Source organism: Piliocolobus tephrosceles, chromosome 5 (genome assembly GCF_002776525.5).
Source record: "Piliocolobus tephrosceles isolate RC106 chromosome 5, ASM277652v3, whole genome shotgun sequence".
NCBI lineage: Eukaryota > Metazoa > Chordata > Mammalia > Primates > Cercopithecidae > Piliocolobus > Piliocolobus tephrosceles.
The window spans coordinates 5,584,847-5,596,550 of record NC_045438.1 but is presented as its reverse complement, the minus strand read 5'-3'; the positions used below and the strand labels follow the sequence as shown (position 1 = coordinate 5,596,550).

Sequence of the window (11,704 nt, the reverse complement as noted above, 5' to 3'; positions counted from 1 at the left end):
GCGGGCGCCTGTAGTCCCAGCTACTTGGGAGGCTGAGGCAGGAGAATGGCGTAAACCCGGGAGGCGGAGCTTGCAGTGAGCTGAGATCAGGCCACTGCACTCCAGCTCGGACGACAGAGCAAGACTCCGTCTCAAAAAAAAAAAAAAAAAAAAAAAAAAAGAATTAATTCAACCTATTTCACCTAGTTACAAACTATGAAAAGAATAATCAGAGGTACTACCCAGTTGCTAAATACAGTGAAATTTTAGTTGAAAATTAGTTTTGATTTTAATGAGCCCTTAAAGATTAGTTCAACCTAATTTTAATGACATACACAATGTGCTCATTTTAGTATTTTATGTAGTGGCCAGAAACTGTGCCAAATAGCAAAATAAATTGTGGTATGTTTATCAACAGAATGCAGCAGTAACAATGGATGAACTAATGGTACACACAATTTGTGGGTTAACCTTATAACTAATGGCAAGTAAAGAATCCACACAAACAAGTGCATAATGTATAAATCCATTTATATAAAGTTCAAAAACAGGCAAAATGAACCAAAGGTGATGGAAGTCAGAAAAACTGCTATGTTTGGGACGTAATGGCTGAGAAAAGGCAGGAATGAAGCTCTGAGGTGTTGCCGATATTCTACATCTGCACCTTGGCAGTTGTTACACAGGTGTTCACGACATAAATATCTATCAGACTGTATACACTTTTGTCCCCTTTTTGAATGCATTGTATACTTCAGTAAAAGTTTACTAAAAAGTAAAAATAAAAAAGACGTTGTGCTTCTTGTTACCAAAATAAAACCATGGCAGGTATTTTGGTAAATATTCTATTTTTCCCATTTTCTACTGTTACTGATGACAGGGACGGTATTCAGGTGAACACTTTGTTATTTATAATATCATTTAGCTTTAGCCTGTGCAGCCAGTGCAGCTTCTTCACGCCACTTAGCTTTCTTTGCCAAGTTCCAACTTGTTAAGGATTCATGTCGTTCTACAGCCTGTGGTGGGGGGGGGGGGAAGAAATATATATATATAGTTACATATATAATATATAAAACTATATATATTTATATATTATATATTTATAATTTTTATATAATATACATTTTTATATTATATAAATTATAAGTTTTATATAATATAAATATAAAAATATATACAACTATATATATTTATATTTTATATATTTATATAGTTTTATATATTATATATATAACTGTTACTCTCTGGAAACTGGAAAAATTTGTATTTCAGATAGAAATACACAGGAGAGAATAGAATTAGAAGTTCTAACATATGTTAATAATGGGAAGAGAGAATAGACTGAATGGGTAAAGAGGCCATATTCAAAGTTATGACAGCATAGACTTTTTCAGAAATGAGGAAAGCTATCAGTCCTCAAACTGAAAGACATACAAAGTCCTTAGGGAAATAAATAAAAATTTAATATATATTGATGGATACCTAGTATGCATCTCACGCTTGATATAGCCAAAATAGAGAGTTGACATATTTTGTTCCCCCTGCCTACCAGTCTTTCCCTAGCCATACACATCTCAATAAATGGCAGTATCATCCACCTACTTGCTCAAGTCAAAAAACCCAGGCCTTTTCACTTCATTATTCCATTTTCTTTTCTGCTTCCACAATGAATTCACCACAAAGTTCCATTCTTTTTACTTCCCCAAATTTATCTGAACTTACTAACCTTTTCTCCATCTCCATCTGCCACAATTTCTTTAAGGTACATGCATTGTTATTAAAAATGAAAAATGAACTGGAGACGGGCAAGAGGGACAGTGGTGGGACCATTTAGAAGATATTACAATGAACCAGGCAATAGATGTATATTGGTATGTCAGGAGAGATACTGAGGAGTGCTCCAATTTGGCTATATTTTGAAAATGGAGCCAATGGGGTTGCTGATGACTTATTCATGAGCAGCTAGAAAGATAGATAGAGTTGACATCAACTGAGAGGAGGAAGACAGTACAGAAAACTCAGGGTTGTCTGGGGCAAGATCTAGAGTTCAACTCTTGACACACTAAGTATGAGAGGTCCATTAGACATCCAAAGGCAAATGTTAGGTAAGCAACTGACTATATGAATTTGAAGTGTGGAAGGAAGATGTTAGCTGAAATACAAATTTGAGAGTCCTTGGAATGTAGAAGGTATTTAAATCCAGAAGACCTGGTAAGATCATCAAGGGAGTGGGTATAGATAGAGAATGGAAAGACTAAAGACTGATCCATGGGGAGATTCCACTGTTGTGAAGTCCAGGAGAAGAGGAGAAACTGGCAGAGTAAACTTGGAAGATGTGGCCAACAGACAACCTACGTGAGTGTGGTACCACGGAAACCAAGTGAAGAAAATGTTTCATAGAAGATAAACGATTTTCATTCCCAATGCTCTCACTTCAGAGCTTCTGAGGGTTTTTATGGCTAGTATGCATTCTCCAACAAAGGGTAAGTGAAAAATGCCACATTGGCCTATTCCAGTGTTTTTCATATATCCATTTATAACCAGCTATTTCCCTATGTGCCAAAAATATTCTTTTCTTGGTTGAAGAATGGGGAGACTGGCTACTGTGTGCCAGAATTCCTGCAGAGGGGTGACTTTGAGGTGTAGGTAGACCAAATTCCTTTATAATCCTGATATTCTCAACCTAGACATATTTTCAGCAGCTCCAGTAGATTGAACTCAGATTGAGCAGAATCCAAGAGAAGGAAGATACTGATTCAGCAGAAGAAAATATTTGCTAATCAGCAGAATTGTCAGCTGCCTCTCCAAAATGTAATGAGATTTATCAGCACCCAAGCATCCAAACATAGTGTCATATTGAGTCTAAATAAACAGTCTTCAAAGTAGGATAAGAACTACAACGTCCACTGAGGTCAAGAAAGCAATAGGAACGCATTTCATCTTTTCTTAAAAAGAAAAACTGCTAACATTTAATAGAAGAGTTGAGAAATAGAGAATCCCTATGTCAGAAGTTAGAGATATCTTGAGGAACCTGTGACCGTTCTATAATACAGAAGAATATAAAGGCACATCTCACTTTGTTGTGCTTTGCTTTATTGTGCCTTTCTTTCTTTCTTTCTTCTTCTTTTTATTTAAATTGAAGGTTTGTGGCAACCTTGCATGGAACAAATCTATAGGCTCCATTTTTCTAACAGCATGTGCTCACTTCGTGTCTCTCACATTTTGCTAAATTTTGCAGTATTTCAAACTTTTTCATTTTCATGACATCTGTTATGGTCATGTGTAATCAGTGATTGCTGTTGGTACTACTGTACTTGTTTTAGGATGCCACAAGTTGTGCCCGTATAAAAGAGCAAACTTAATTGATAAACGTTGTATGTATTCTCATCACTCCACCCACCGGCCAGTCTCCCATTTCTCTACCTCTCCTTGGGCCTCCCTATTCCTTGAGATGCAACAATATTGAAATTAGGCCAATTAATAGCCCTATAATGGCCTCTACATGTTCAAGTAAAAGGAAGGGTTGTACATCTGTCACTTTAAAAAACTAGAAATGATTAAGCTTAGTGAAAAAAGGCATGTTGAAAACCAAAATAAGTCAAAAGCTTGGCGTCATGTGCCAAACAGTTGACCACGTTGTGAATGCAAAGGAAAAGTTATTGAAGAAAATTAAAAGTACTACTCCAGTGAACACCTAAATAAAGCAAAACAGCCTTATTACTGATATAATTTTTAGTGGTCTGGAAAGAAGATCAAACCAGCCACAGCATTCCTTTAAGCCAAAGCCTAATACAGAGCAAGGCCCTAACTGTCTTCAGTTCTGTGAAGGCTGAGAGAGGTGAGAAAGCAGCAGAAGACAAATTGGAAGCTAGCAGAGGTTGGTTCATGAGGCTGAAGGAAAGAAACTCTCTTCATAATATAAAAGTGCATGGTGAAGCAGCAAGTGCTGATAGAGAAGCTACAGCAAGTCATCTAGAAGATCTATTATAGCTAACATCGTTGATGAAGGCTATGCTAAAAAACAGTTTTTCAATGAAGATAACATAGCCTCATATTGGAAGAAAATGCCATCTAGAACTTTCAGAGATAGAAGTCAATGTCTGGCTTTAAAGCTTCAAAGACAGGCTGACTCTCTTGTTAGGAGCTATTCGCAGCTGACGACTTTAAGTGGAAGCCAATACTCATTACCATTCTGAAAATCCTAGGACTCTTAAGAATTATGGTAAATCTACTTTGCCTGTGCCATGAATGGAACAATGAAGCCTGGGTGACAGCATATCTGCTTACATAGCTTTCTGAATACTTTAAGCTCACTGTTGAGACTTACTTCTCAGAAAAAAAAAAAAAGGTTCCTTTCAAAATATTACATCTCAGTGACAATGCACCTGGTCACTCAAAAGCACTTATGGATATTTACAAGGAGGTTAATGTTTTCATGACTGCTAACATAACATCCATTCTTCAGCCTATGGAAAAAGGTGTCATTTCAACTTTCAAGTCTTGTTATTTAAGAAACACATTTTGTAAGGCTATAGTTACCATAGATAGTGATTCCTCTGATGGATCTGAGCAAAGTAAATTGAAAACCTTCTGGAAAGGAGTCACCATTCTAGATGCCATTATGATTATGAATATTTGTGAAGCATAGGAGGAGGTCAGCATTTATAGGAGTTCAGAGAAAGCTGATTCCAGTCCTCATAGATAACTTTGAGGGGTTCAAGGCTTCAGTGGAGGAAGTATGAGGAAGTAACTGCATATGTGATGGAAATAGCAATAGAACTGGAATTAATAGTGGAGCCTGAAGACAAAATTGAAGTGCTATAATCTCATGATAAAACTTTCACAAGATGAGTTGCTTCTTACAAATGAGCAAAGAAAGTGGTTTCTTGAGATGGAAACTACTGCTGGGGAAGATGTTGTGAGCATTGGTGAAATTAGAGCAAAGGATTTAGAATATGACATAAACTTAGTTAATAAAGTAGTGGCAGGGTTTGAGAGAACTGACTCCAATTCTGAAAGAAGTTCTACTGTGAGGAAAATGCTATTAAATAGCATTGCATGCTACATGGAAATCTTTCATGAAAGAGTCAACTGATACGGCAAACTTCATTGTCATCTTATTTTAAGAAATTGCCACAGCCACCCCAAACTTCAGCAACCACCATCCTGATCTGTCAGCAGCCATCAACATCAAAGCAAGACCTTCCACCAGCAAGAAGATTACAACTCACTGTGTACCGTAAACATAACTTTTATATGCATTGGGAAACCAAAAAATGGGCATATCTCACTTTGTTGTGATATTCACTTTATTGTGGTTGTGTGGACTGAACCCACAATATCTCTGAGGTGTGCCTGTTTTCATTCATTTCGATACTGTTAGAATAGATATTAACAAATAAGAATGGTTTCTTTTTTGGCCACAAAATGACATGGCATCTTTAAATACTTATATGGATAATTTTGTAAGCTTAAACAAAGTCTCTAAACAATTTATGCGGTTTTGAATCCATTTGGTACATCAAAACTACTATATCTTCCAATTATTTTGCAAGAATAAAATAGCTGAAGAACATCAGGGAGGTAAGAAATTACTGGGCACATTTCAACAAAAGCTTTGGCATAGTTGGTGGATAAGATTAAGTATTAGCACCACCATTTAGTAATCACAGCTAAAGAGGCATTTCTTTTACTGGATCTATGTACCAACAACATGTGGCATATTTTCAATTACAATATTATAATGAATATAAAATTGCAAAATTGTAGACAATAATAAAGCATTTCAATTATATTGTTATTACATGAAAATATTATGTTAATATATAATATGGTATATGTCATACATATTAATAAAATTTTAGGGAAAATGTTTTTGTGTCATTCACAAACAAAGTACAATTTATTGGATGCATACAGTGGTTCATGCCTGTAATCCCAGGACTTTGAGAGGCCAAGGCAGGAGGATCGCTTTGAGCTTAGGAGTTTGAGGCCAGCCTGGGTAACATGGCAAAAACTAATTTCTACAAAAAATACAAAAAAATTAGCCAGGCGTGGTCATTCATACCTGTGGTCCCAGCTACTTAGGAGGCTGAGCCTGCAGAATCTCTTGAGCCTGGCAGGCAGAGGATGCAGGGAGCCAAGATCGTGCCACTGCACTCCAGCCTGGGTGAGAGCGAGACCCTGTCCTCCTCCACATCCCGCCCCCCCCCAAAAAAAAAAGGAAAAGAAAAAACAACACAAGCAAAACACAATTTATGTAAATTAAAGAAAAAAGAGGTGGACGGACCAACTGTGTCAAATGCTGATAGGTCAATGAAGATGAGTGTATCATTGGTGACCTTGAAAACAGCAGTTTGGTGGAGGGTTTGAGGCACGAGCCTGATCAAACAGAGAATGAGACAGGAAATCAGAGATAGTGTATACAGACAGGTCTACTGAAAAGGTTTGCCACAGACAAATGCAGCTATACCAAAAGAAGTTTTGTTTTTGGTTTTGAAGAGGGAAATAGAAACATTTCTATGTTTTGATAAAAAATGATACAGTAGAGAAGAAATAAAACTAATGATGAGCAAAGAAACCTGAGAATTCCTGGAATGAAATCCTTGAAAAGGCAAAATGGAATGGGATCCTCAGCACAAGTAATAAGAGCTTCTAGATTGGAGCAAGGATCATTTATAATAGGCAGAAAAGCAAAATATACAGGAGTATGTGTCATAAGACTGGAAACTGCTCCTTGGGCTACTACAATTCTCTCAGAGAGGTGGAAGGAAAGGTCATCAATGGGGAGGACTGTGGAAGTGTAAGGTCCGAGGAGACAGAAAGCAGGAAATAGTTGGATGGCTAGACTTCTTTTCCTGTGTTTAAGAGGCATGTGCATTTTATTTTCTGCAAACTTTGCCTTTTTGTATCTTTTACCCACTTTTTTTAAAAATAAAAGGTTGTTGCTGTTTTATTTAGTGGAGCTCCCTATAATTTAAGAAAATTAGCTCTTAGTTTGTGATCTATTTTGTATTTCTCCCAGTTTGTCATTTGTGTTTTTACTTTATTTATGGCACTTTTTTACCAAGCAGAATTTTAAATACATTTATATGATTAAATTTACCTATCTTTTCTTTTGTATAGCTTCTCAGTTTTGTTCTATATTTAGAAATGTCTGCCCAACTACTCTAAAGAATTCTCTCATATATTCTTTTGGTGATTTTAAGGCTTCACATTTAGTGTGAAAATCTTATATCCAACTGCAATTTATTTTATGTAGAAAGTATAGTTGGAATGTCCCAATATCATTTCTCGACCAATTTATCTTTCTCCACTCATATACAGAGTCACTATTTCATATATTAAGTCCCTTTTTGTGGGTTATTTATGTGATTTGAATTCAGTTCTATTAAGTTGCCTATGTGTATGTCAGTACTGCAGTTTTAATTATTGTTGTTGTTTTGTTTTAATATATTTTAGAGCTAGTCCTCCCTTAGAACTATTATTTTTAGTATTTCTTGTATATTTTGCTTATTTTTGTATATGAATTTTAGACTCAGTTTGTCTACCAAAACAAATCCTATTGCTAATTTTATTGCAGTCATGTCAACTTTACAGACTTAGAGAAGTTTGCTCTCTTTAAAATGTCAAGTCTTCCTATTCCAAATAAAAATTTCTTAGGTTATACCTTCTCTTGTGACCACTGGTAGTGTTTAAAAGTTGCCTTTATATAGATATTGCATGATTTTTAATTTCATTCTTACGTGCCTTAGTTTTTTTGTTTGTTTGTTGCTATTTTAAGTAGGGTCCTTATTTCTGATCTTTCTTTTCACTGGGTTTTGAATAAAGAGGAGAGTGAAAATTTTTAAATCTTGTCACTATCTTGCTTAAAACTCTTCATTGGATTCCCCAATGTATTTTAAAAACCCTGAACTATTTGCAGTGACCCATAGGCCTGATACTATCTGGACTCTGCCTGTTTCATACCATCTTCTCTTTGCTCATTATACTCCATCCACACTAGCTCCTTTTTGTTTCTTAACACACCAGACCCTTTCTCATCTCTAAGCTTTGCACATGCTGTTCTTTCCTTCCCCTGGTCTTCTCATGGCTAGCTTATTCTCATCCTCTTCAGAGAGGACTTGCCTGACCACTCCATCAAAAATGGCCTCTCCTAGAGTGTTACTATTTTATCATCCTGTTCCTTTCCTTCATTGCACTAAGAATTCCTCAGATCTTTTTAGTTTATGTGTTTACTTGATCACTCTCCATTTTCCCTACTACAAAATACCTGTATTTTAATTCCATGATATTCTAATAATAAAATGCAGAGTGCCTGGCATGTCTCCGGTGCTCAAAAGTATTTAGTGTATTAATGATTGAAAATCAGTGTTTGCTGTCACACTTTTGGAGAAGAGGAAACAGCAATAACCAATGCTATACATAAAACTCAATATATTCTCAGTTGCTACTTTTTGTATCAGATTCACACAGAGAAAAACCCTGGCTATTGATTTATAATAGAATTATATTTGAAATATGGAATTTTAATAGGAAATGAAAAAATCTTTCCTTCAATTCAAATCATATGTATCAAAAATAAAATGATGACATCAGTAGATCTCTAATATGCCAACTTGCTTATAAAATATATATTAAGTGTAATTGGTCTTAATGTCTCATTTGGAAACTTGTGATTACCATTAAAACACATTAAAGTGCCATTATAAATGAATTATTAGAGGGTGATTCTAAGTACACAAATTGTCTAATTAATGTTTATCTTTTTGATGTAGCTGAGGCAATACACTAATCATCAAAATATTCCTAGAAACTACAGAATCATCAATTTGGCAGGCAGTCATTTATTTAAGGTTAGGTTAAAAACAAAATATTATCAAAGTTATTTATTTACATGCTTGAGTGTTGAGTCCAGTAAACATTAAAAAATTTCTCATTTGGTGAGAACAATTTCATAGCATAGATTTTTTTTCCTGGCTTATAGGAATGAAAAGACATTTATATAATATCAGTAGGCTTGTAAGTCCTAATTCCTGCGTGAAGTTAGTGGGCTCAGATATACTTGGGCACCTGAGGAGTAAAGGACAGAATCACAGAATTGGGCAGAATAGTAAATAGCTAAATATGCCCAGAGAGTGAGGTTTATGGAGCCAAGCAAACTATTATGAATGATATGTATGCACTATTGAAACGCAATGTTCATAACCAAAAACGTTATAATCCAGGTCTAACGGCTTCAGTTGCAGGTGCCACGATGAGGAGGGGCACTGTTAAAATGGAGTGTGTCGAGAACAGCTCCAAGGTAGAAGGAAGTTGTTAGAGTGCTTAAAACTGAAGAAGCAAATACTCTTAAGGATGTGTTAGAAATGTCAAAATACTTGTGGGGCTGCTCTTTGTGGTAAAAAGTGACCAGTAGATGGAAGGATTTTGGGAGGCAGAAAACAAAATTAGAAGGTAGTCAGCTCTTCATTTCTCTCTAGAGGTATTAAACAGAAACCATACATTGGGAATGGCAAGGAAAGGGCTGACATACAGGATCCAGACAAACTAGATGACCTTGGCAATCACTTCCAACCTTTGCATTTCTAACTAGTTCATATCTCTGTGCAACAGCTAATTGAGTTCCTGATTTAATGAATGACCTAGTCTGGATAACCTTCAACGACAAAGTTCTCCGTCTTCTGCAGATTTTAAACAGGGTGTAAATTGTCTTGTTTTTGTTTTTAAGTTGAAACAAGCATTTGTCCCTCCCAGCCATATAGTGTTGATTTGTTCACTCAAATTTCCAAGAACGAATTTGTCTCCAGTATTTTATATATATATGACTTCAAGTCTCAAAGACAAAATTGTTCTTATATGAAAAGACAGCAGTAATCCTGAATCGAAAGCAATGTCCATGACATTTCTTAAAATTCACCCTTTGGTCTAAGGAGGTACTCACCCTTTTGGTGAGATACTCTTTTAAGGAGGTACTTAAAAAGGGGTACTCACCCTTTTGGAGGTACTCACCCTTTTAACTGACTTGCCCTTTTAAGGAGGTACTCACCCTTTTGGCTGACACTATCACAGCAAAGCAGGCGATAATTGTGAGGCCAATCATTATGTAACAAGCTTTCACTCGAGCTTTGTTTCTTGCAGTGACTATCATTTCTGGCCTAAACGAAGATGTGTATTTTGTTAAATATGTAAAAGTAATATGGTTTTCTGACAGGCATGATAGATAATTTGCCTTGTAAACATTCCAAAAAATTCCCTGAATGCAAACTGCATTCGGTGACATTTACATGTGAAAGACATTGAAATGCTCGCTGGTTATTTTTTACCAATTTCAAATTAACAAGTATTTATTCAGATCTTAAACTAATGTTAGCCATTATGAAACCACTGTATAGAATATTAGTTTCTAATTCCACAAAATATAACTACTAAAGATGCTAACTTGCTCTCCATTGTTTTTATTCACTAAGTTGGATAAAGGAAGAGTTAAAGCATATTTAGCCTCTTTGTTAAGTAGGCTTTGTTTTCCATTTGAACAGTTTTTTTTTTTTAAACTCATTTTTATCACTTTGTTTTTTTCACCGGCCTCCCAGTCTCTTGTCCCTTCACATGCTACCCCAAAAAGACACTATTATCCAGTTCGTGAGAATGTCTATTAGAAAACTATTTCCTTCATGACTTTTGCAATAATTTTTTTTAAAGTGATCAAAATCACAATAATTTGCCAAAGAAAAAGATAAAAGAGACCTTCGTTTTCATGTTATTATTATTCTGAAATTTTATATACTTAAATTTTAGATATTCTTATTCATTCATAGTTTTATGCATGTTGTCCAAGATTTTAGTAATACCACTTACAAAGTAGTGATACAAAAGCCATCATGCCTGTGGGACTTTTACGTTGAAATAAACTTTAACAATTTTCAATAATATGAAGTGGCAGTTTATAAATATGCATAAAGAATTTCATTCATAAGAATATATTCATTGGCAGTTTTTCCTATGTGAAGTTTAAATAGAGTGTAGTTACATTGAAAAAAAAATCCAGAAAGACAAAGTTACATTTTCTTTTAAAAATAGAAAACTTTTTAACTTTTCCACTGGTCGAAAGACTGTAGAAAACTCCTATGTAGCCTACTTTCTTTAGATTTTAGGCAGAATGATGTAAGTTTTAAGATGTTAGTTGCAAACAGGTCCAATTAGTGAGTATGGAGAAATTATTAGATTATATTTGCTGCTAACTTTTGTTCCAGATGGAACCTAGAAGCTCTGATCTTTTTTACCCAGTCATTTGGCTTTAATCTATTATAACAAATTAGTTTAGCACTGAGAAAAATAAGACAAAGTACAGTTATTATTAAACATAATTAGTGTATGATACAAAAATTATAGGTCACTTGTTCATTATATGTCCATTAAAAGGTAAAAGCTGTTTACATTGTAAGTGTGACACTTAGTTTGACAGGAATCTCTCTCTTAAATAGTAATGCTTAAAAAATTATAGAAAAATAATAAAATGAAAAATACTCAAATACTTTTTGTTTCCAATGCAAAACTGCAATGCTTTTTATAGGCATCTTGTTCTTAGTGAAGTGTTCCTGCTTATAATACATCTTTTGACTATGATCTTGGGGAAATTTTTTTTTTTTTTTTTTTTTTTTTTTTTTATTAGATTATATTTTCTGCTAACTTTTGTTCCAGATGGAACCTAGAAGCTCTGATCTTTTTT

General features: G+C 34.9%; 1 protein-coding gene across 1 annotated transcript in view; it reads right to left on the bottom strand.

The window, feature by feature from the left end:
* Positions 1–493: 493 nt before the first annotated feature.
* The window catches only part of FAM162B (family with sequence similarity 162 member B), a 13,864-nt gene continuing 2,653 nt past the window's right edge, over positions 494–11,704 (bottom strand). The window contains exons 3-4 of the mRNA XM_023218972.1: positions 10,025–10,133; positions 494–992 (exon numbers count right to left, since the gene is read on the bottom strand). Of these exons, the coding sequence (XP_023074740.1) occupies positions 894–992; positions 10,025–10,133 (208 nt within the window). The 3' untranslated portion in view covers positions 494–893. The remainder of the gene's footprint in view (positions 993–10,024; positions 10,134–11,704) is intronic.